Raw genomic sequence first — 7,618 nt, 5'->3', positions numbered from 1 at the left:
TTAGAATGTTGGTTTGCAAATGGTTCAAAAATTCATGATTTTGCACTTGTGAAGCTTAGTTGAATGAGTGTGTTTTGAGTTTTATGCTTAAGGTATGTATGACATGTAAATTGGTATGTTTCAAGAAGATTTGATATAGGTAAATGTTTGGATAAAAAACGCCGCTAAAAATCAATCATTAGCGGCGCTACCTAAAAAATGTCGCTAAAGATCGAGTATTAACGACGCTTTTCTGAAAACGCCGCTAAAAATGAGCATTAGCAGCGTTTTCCAAAAAGTGCCGCAAAAAACTAAACCTAACGTCATTGTTTTCGTGAGTTTTTGGGGATTTAGCGGCATTTTTGAAGAAGCGCCGCTAATGCTCTGGTCTTTAGCGACGTTTTTGAAGAAGCGCCGCTAATGCTCTTATCTTTAGCGGTGTTTTTGAAGAAGCGCCGCTAATGCTCTGTTCTTTAGCGGCGTTTTTGAATAAGCGCCGCTAACGCTCTATTCTTTAGCGGCGTTTTTGAAGAAGTGCCGCTAAAAACATTTTCTCTTAATTGGTTTATTTATATTAAATAAAATTCAATTTATTTCTAATTGAATATTTAAAATCTTCAGAAAAAAATAATGACACGTAGAAATAATTTGAAATAAAACACATGGAAAAATTAAAATACTATTATTTAAAATAATTTTAAAGTTTTTTGGGTACATGATTACTAATTGTTTTTAGTTTATATATTAAAAATTTTCTTATATAATCGTAAAAGAAATAGTATTAATTTTAAAATATTAAATTAATTATCACTATAGTTTAGGGTTTTCAGTTTAGGGAGTATGGGTTTAGGGATTATGGTTTAAGGGTTGGGATTTAAGGTTTAGGGGTTAGAGGGTTAGGGGTTTAGGGGTTAGATGTGTTAGGGGTTAAAAGTTAGGGATTCAGGGGTCGGGTTAGGGTTTTGGGTTTAGATTAATTATTTTTTTAATTTATATTTTAAATATGTTCTTATATAATTGTAAAAGAGACAATAATAAATTTGTTTAGGGTTTTTAGTTTAGGGTATATGATTAATTTAAGATATAAGGTCGATTTAGGAGTTCATATTTTAAGGTTTAGGGAGTATGGATTAGTGATTATGGTTTAATGGTTGGGATTTAAGGTTTAGGGGTAGGGGTTTAGGGGTTAGATGTTAGGGTTTAAGAGTTAGGGATTTAAGGTTTAGGGATTCAAGGGTCGGGTTAAGGTTTTGAGTTTAGATTAATTATTTTTTTAATTTATATTTTAAATATGTTCTTATATAATTGTAAAAGAGACAATAATAAATTTGTTTAGGGTTTTTAGTTTAGGGTATATGATTAATTTAAGATATAAGGTCGATTTAGGAGTTCATATTTTAAGGTTTAGGGAGTATGGATTAGTGATTATGGTTTAATGGTTGAGATTTAAGGTTTAGGGGTAGGGGTTTAGGGGTTAGATGTTAGGGTTTAAGAGTTAGGGATTTAAGGTTTAGGGATTCAAGGGTCGGGTTAAGGTTTTGAGTTTAGATTAATTATTTTTTAATTTATATTTTAAATATGTTCTTATATAATTGTAAAAAAGATAATAATAAATCAAATATATTGAGATTATGAGGATATAGTTTAAATTATTTAAGAGATATATAATAGATAGACTTTATATGTATTGAATGGTTAATTTAGGGTTTAAGGTTAAGGTTTACTTGAGATTTGTTAAATAATAAAATTTTATACAATTAATTAATGCTTTTATATTTAAAAAATTAATCTAAACCATTTGATATATTTAAATATTAGTTTAAATAGAATTAATAAATAAGTTAAAAAAGTAATAGATTGATATGGATATTTAGGTATAATTATTTATTTTGAGAGGACCAAATTATAAGAAAAAAATACAAAAGTAAAAATGATATTGATATATAGGCAATTATTTAATTTGGATAATTCTAACTTAATAATTAATTACAACCATTTTATCATTTGTTTTCTTATTAAAATATACAATATTTATTTTGAGAGTACTTGGTTTTTTATTTTTATAAAAATTAATTTATAAAAATAAAATAAAATTTTAGCATAGCAAAAGCGTCATTTTATAAAATAATTTTTATAAAGATAAGTAATAGTGACGTTTTTTATAAAAACGCCGCCGCAAAAATAAATCAATTTATAAAAAATAAATAAAAAAATTTCAGCGAAATAATTTTTTTGCGCCCAAAACGCCGCTAATATGGATTAAAAATTTTCAAAACGCTACCGTTTTATTACATGGATTTAATTTTTAGTGGCATTTATGCTAAAAACGCCACAAAATCCATAATGAATTATACTGACTTGTTTGACCCTATATAACCTCAGCTTGATATTTCAACAAAAATAATTAATATTAAACCAACAAAAGAAATCCCTAGAAGCCTAAAGAAAAGGGGGAAAGATGAGGCCGATGCCGATGGAATTCGTGACGGACCCAGACGACCAAGGTTCAGCCATGAAAGTCGACGATGTTGACACACCGGAGATCTTCGGCGAAGGCGTCGTCGCTTCCAACGATTTTGATGACTCCGGTATCGACAAAAAAACAAAGAAGAATCGTTTCAAGTACTCATCTATCCTTTTTTTCCCTTCTTAATTTCGCTTTTTAGGGTCTGAAATTTCTTAAAACTTTGTTCAATTTAGTTGAATCTGAACTGCACTATGGATGCTTATCTGTATGCAAATCCTGTGAATCGTCACAGGTCCTCGGGTTCAACTACATAATACAAATTCCACCTCTGCACTTCATTTTTCCTTCAAAATAAAGCTTCGATTTGATCTCTTTTAGTGAGACAAATGGCTGAAAATCTTATGCATGCTTTACAATATAACAGCTATGGCGGAGGTGCTGCTGCTTTGAAGGTAAAAATCTACTGTTTTGCTTTTCTTTTTCTTTTTTTTGTACTGTTTATCTTCATAATCTGCTGCTGAAAATCTTATGCATGATTTATTTTGCTTTTCTTTTTCTTTTTTTTGTACTGTTTTGCTGAGACGGAGAGGTTGATACTTTACAGTGAAGTGTTTAAATTTTTTATATGGACCTGCTTGACATAAACTTGAAAAAATAATGGGCAGGGACTTGATTTTATAACGCTGTGAATTTTTGTGCTTTTTACAGCATGTTGAAGTTCCGATCCCAACTCCAAATAAAGGTGAAATTTTGCTTAAATTGGATTGTAGACTGGTTTGTATACTCTTTTATAATTTAACCAACAAAATAATAGACTGGTTTATAGATCTCTTAATTCAAAATGGATAGCCTTTCAATTGCTTCTGTTTTGTTTCTACTTATTGTTTTAAGCTGGAAAGGTTGGTTTTCTTTTTAAAGGAAAGTTGATTCTCCCTTAATTCTTAGATTTCCAGAACTGTGCTGTGTTCTGTTTCTTTGTGTGTGTTTGGTTTATTAACAAATCTGGTTTTTTTGGGTGTTCAATTTTACTGATGAAAAATAAAGATTCCTCAAAATATTGCTTGTCATTTTCTATGACAATTTTTTCATGAAATAGCAATTTGGCTTTGTGTTTTACGCCTCTCTAATTGGCAGTGGGACGACCATCCTGCAATCATGGATGTGGGTGTTGTAGATGGAACTTCAGAAGCCATTTTCCAGACACTAATGTCTCTTGGACCCTCAAGATCAGAGTAAGCTGCTAAGTACTTTGTATTTTTGTTAGCTCTTGTACCCTTTTCCAGAGCCATGGCTTGATTTAATGGTACTTCAGTTCTATGCATATTTGTAATCATAGTAAATCTAGCATTGTGATTCAATGGAACAGATTGGATTGTAATTGTTATTTTCTCAGTTGGCAACTTTTTATGTGCCATTAAAGCTGGTCTTATTGAAGTTGTAACGGAGTGAAAATGTGAACTTCAGTTTGATGCATGATAGAAACTGAAACCATGTAATCTTTGCCATTTTAATGTGAACTTCCAGTCTATGTAGAAACTGAGTATACTAAGTTTAATAGTACACAAAAAACCAGAAGTCTAAATTCCGAAGATGATATCATGCACAGATGTGGCATCTGTATTTGGTGCCCAATCCGATTCATCTATTTGAATTATGATTACTGCTTTGGTGTTCTCTTGTGCATTGTAAAGTCGTGCAAAATTATAATTCTGTTCAACTAGCAGTGTATTTTTCATTTTATGAAATTCCTCATTTTTCTAAAACAAAGTGTAACTTCGCAAATTTTCTTGCAGATGGTACTTGTGTGTGTGTTTGAATGTGGAAGCATCCTTTGGCCTCTCAGCTTGAACACTGCTGATAACTGCTTATCGCATTGCTTTTATTTTGATTTGATCGGTTTTATCATTGTCCTGATATATGCACCAACACATTTGTGAGATGTGGCATATGATGCACACTTAATATCCTTTTTAAGGAAAGGGAATGATATTGATATTAAAAACAAATAAATAAAAAGTTAATCTACAAGGTTAATGTTTGGCATTTCTTGCAGGTGGTGGATATGTCATATCTCCAGTGACTGAAGGAAAACACTCTGTTGTGAAGCACATGCTTGCAATTGATTGGAAATTCTGGAAATCTTATCTTCGAACATCTGCAGTCAGATCTATTACCATCCGGATGCTTGAGAGAGTTGCTGGTAATCATATATTCTGTTATGACATTGTGTCATCTATTACCCTAAAATCCAAGTGCAGATATAATCTTATTTATCAATTCATTTATTGTGTGTATGTGTCTGTGTTAAAAATTTGTGTGATCGTTGAGGTATTAAGTTTCTAGGAATCTATATCATCTACTTGCAGCATTAAGAGAATTATTCAAAGCAAAACATGGAAACTATCCTACTGCTGATCTTTCATCTGGAGAGTTGATGCGGAATGTTAGGTTGCATCAAAGTGAAGAGGATGGCATAGTTGATATGTGTACGGAAATAGAGGCTGGAAAACTAAGGAAAATATGAATGAAGCAATGGAAAGGGCATCTTCAGAGCACTCAAGTCTGGTAGGTCCAAATGATGATGCTGATGAATTCTTTGATGTTCCAGAACCAATAGACCACGATCGAGCAGAAGATGGATGGGCTTCTGACTTTGGTCCTGAAGTATATTCTCAGGTACAAGTCGAAGTTGTAATTATTGATTTTACATTCAAATGGATTTTTGGGTAAATTTGCTTCATATCTCATAGAGGATGTGATATACTGCAGGTGCTTGCTATGAGCAGCAAAGTATGAATGAATGTGATTATCAACTTTACAAATATACATAGTAAAGTTTAAAGTATGAATCGAATTGCTATGAGCAGCAAATTTAGGGATAAAACAACGTCACACCAAATTGCTATGAGCAGCAAAGAAAATTTTTTTAATTGCAAAAAACCAACTTCCTTTCTTTCCCATACTGCCAGAAAATTTAGGGACCGCACGACTTGTGGTTGATTTCGATAGGTGGTGGACTGGTGAGGAATCTGTGAATGTTCTCTTAGAAGCCGCAGGCCAAGGGAAAGTCTTCCCTTTCCAGATTCGGAACTTAATTTATTTATTTTATTATTTTAGAATTTTTATATTTATAATTTTTTTCCTTATCCTAAAAAATGTTTTTTCTTGAAAATCACAAATTAATTTTATTAATTTAAGACAATCTAATAAGTTTATATTTGAATTTTTAGACAACCGTATTTTCTTTTCTATTTCCCACACTTGGGTATGATAATGGTAGCAGTGAAGTAGAGGTTCTCACACCGAAAAGGTGAATAAAATCACAAGTTTCCCTCTCATTATCATTTCCTAAAATGAAATCATTTTGACTTCTTTTTATGCAAGACTTTCGTGATACAATCCCATTTATCATTCATACATACCTACGTGTATATATATATGAGATTATATACATGCACGACATGAATGAAATTGATAGAATAATTAAATATGGTAATACTTGAGTTATTAAAAACTATAATATTTTGAGTTTGAGTCCTATAAATATATTTTGAGAAATTATTTAGTCAATTGCTGGTGGAGTTTTTACAGCGTTGAAATGCTATCATGTGTCCTAAAAAAATTAAAAATAAATTAAAACAAGCATGTGCCATGAACTAAATCTTTGTTTTGAGCAGGTAAGTCCATGGAACAATTTTTTATCCTTGTAGTTCATGTTTTATTTTGAATTTTCTGTGATTAAACTTTAGTACTCAGGGCAGTAGTTGTTGGGATGTAAAATCTGTTGTCTATCTGCCTAAATATATGACAAAAGGCAGAAGTACATATTGGAGATGCTCTCACATGCACATTCATTCGTTTGAAACATGATATCTAGTTATTTGTCTTTGAACTGAGTTGGATTTTTCCATGCTTATGTAGGAACACATGCCCTATGCCCTATTTTCGTTTAAGGACCACCAAGGAAATTCAAACCGAAAGTCGATTGATCGGATGTGTATGTGGCTTTCATCGACTACTTTCGAGGCCTTACTAGGAATTGAAATGGTGTGCAAAGAGATTGCTTCTTCGATCGATTTTTCGATATAAATCTTGGATAAAGTATGAATATTTTTTCTTTGTTAGTAAAATTGGATTCTCTTCTTAGGATCTTAGTTTCTTCACTTGTATTAGACTCAACAATGGCTTGCATTGCATTGGTGTTGATTTTACCAAAATCTCGAGGTATACAATTTTAATTTTATTAATTATTTAAGTTTTCTCACTTTTATTAATTATTATTATTATTTAAGCTTCCTTTATTTGCCTTCTATTATTATTTTCATAGAAAATTTAATTTAAATAATATTTTTTATTTATCCTTAAAATTATATTTAAAAAAATAAAACCTAATATAATATTTATCATAAAAATAAATATTATTTGATTAAAATAATTTTTTTGTATGATATGTTTTTAGCGGCGTTTTTGCAAAAAGCGTCGCTAAAGTCATGGTTTTTAGCGGCGTTTGTGCGAAAAAGCGTCGCTAAAGGTCGTTGTCTTTAGCGGCGTTTGTGGAAAAAGCGCCGCTAACGGTCATAACTTTTAGCGGCGTTTGTAGAAAAACTGCCACTAAAGGTCATGGTCTTTAGCGGCGTTTGTGGGAAAAGCGCCGCTAAAGGTCATGGTCTATAGCAGCGTTTGTGGGGAAAGCGCCGCTAAAGGCCTAAAAAAGCGCCGCTAAAAGCCTGTTTTGGTGTAGTGGTAATTGCTTGATATGTATGCCATGGTATTGGAATGATGTGTCTAATGGTGGAATAGATTATATAAGTTGGTATAAAGTTGATTGTGTTTATTTCCACTTGAATGGTATGTGTTTGAAGTGTTTTGGTACAGGTGAATTTAGTTATTTGTGCAAAACTTAATGAGTTTGTATGAAAGCTATAAAATAGGTACCTAATGGCTCAAAACCAAAAATAGAGTCTTCGTCCTGACGGGCAATCTTCCTCGTCGCAACGTCAGTTGATAGTGAGTCACGTTGCAGCGTCGAGTGGCCTGAGGTCACGACATGGCACATGTTTGGCAATGTCACAATGTGAAGGAAGTGACATCACGATGTTGGCCCTGAAGTTTTAAAACTTTACAATTTGGTCATATTTCGTGCTCGAGACAACAAAAGAGCTTTGTAAGCTC

At 32.0% G+C, this 7,618-nt stretch overlaps 1 protein-coding gene across 9 annotated transcripts; it reads left to right on the top strand.

Annotated features, from left to right (window-relative positions):
* The first annotated feature begins 2,371 nt into the window (after positions 1–2,371).
* On the top strand, positions 2,372–6,510 carry LOC105804340 (uncharacterized). Of its 9 annotated transcripts, none has more exons than XR_008191092.1 (7): positions 2,373–2,601; positions 2,871–2,898; positions 3,112–3,188; positions 3,581–3,678; positions 4,240–4,646; positions 4,813–5,122; positions 6,368–6,510. XR_008191092.1 is itself a non-coding variant. In XM_012636908.2 (7 exons), the coding sequence occupies exons 1-5, from the start codon at positions 2,438–2,440 to the stop codon at positions 4,381–4,383; spliced, it is 468 nt and encodes a 155-aa protein (XP_012492362.1). In that variant the 5' UTR covers positions 2,373–2,437; the 3' UTR covers positions 4,384–4,646; positions 4,813–5,122; positions 5,216–5,291. The 9 variants fall into 9 exon arrangements, 6 of the variants coding, with proteins under 6 accessions (XP_052480110.1, XP_052480113.1, XP_052480111.1 ...); XR_008191091.1 differs by having other exon boundaries at positions 2,739–2,898; XM_012636908.2 differs by lacking the exon at positions 6,368–6,510 and adding an exon at positions 5,216–5,291 and having other exon boundaries at positions 3,155–3,188.
* The last annotated feature ends 1,108 nt before the right edge of the window (positions 6,511–7,618 follow it).

This window comes from Gossypium raimondii, chromosome 11 (genome assembly GCF_025698545.1).
Source record: "Gossypium raimondii isolate GPD5lz chromosome 11, ASM2569854v1, whole genome shotgun sequence".
NCBI classification, from domain to species: Eukaryota; Viridiplantae; Streptophyta; class Magnoliopsida; order Malvales; family Malvaceae; genus Gossypium; species Gossypium raimondii.
Note: the sequence above shows the minus strand (reverse complement) of the source record. Positions and strands in the feature narration are given on the sequence as shown.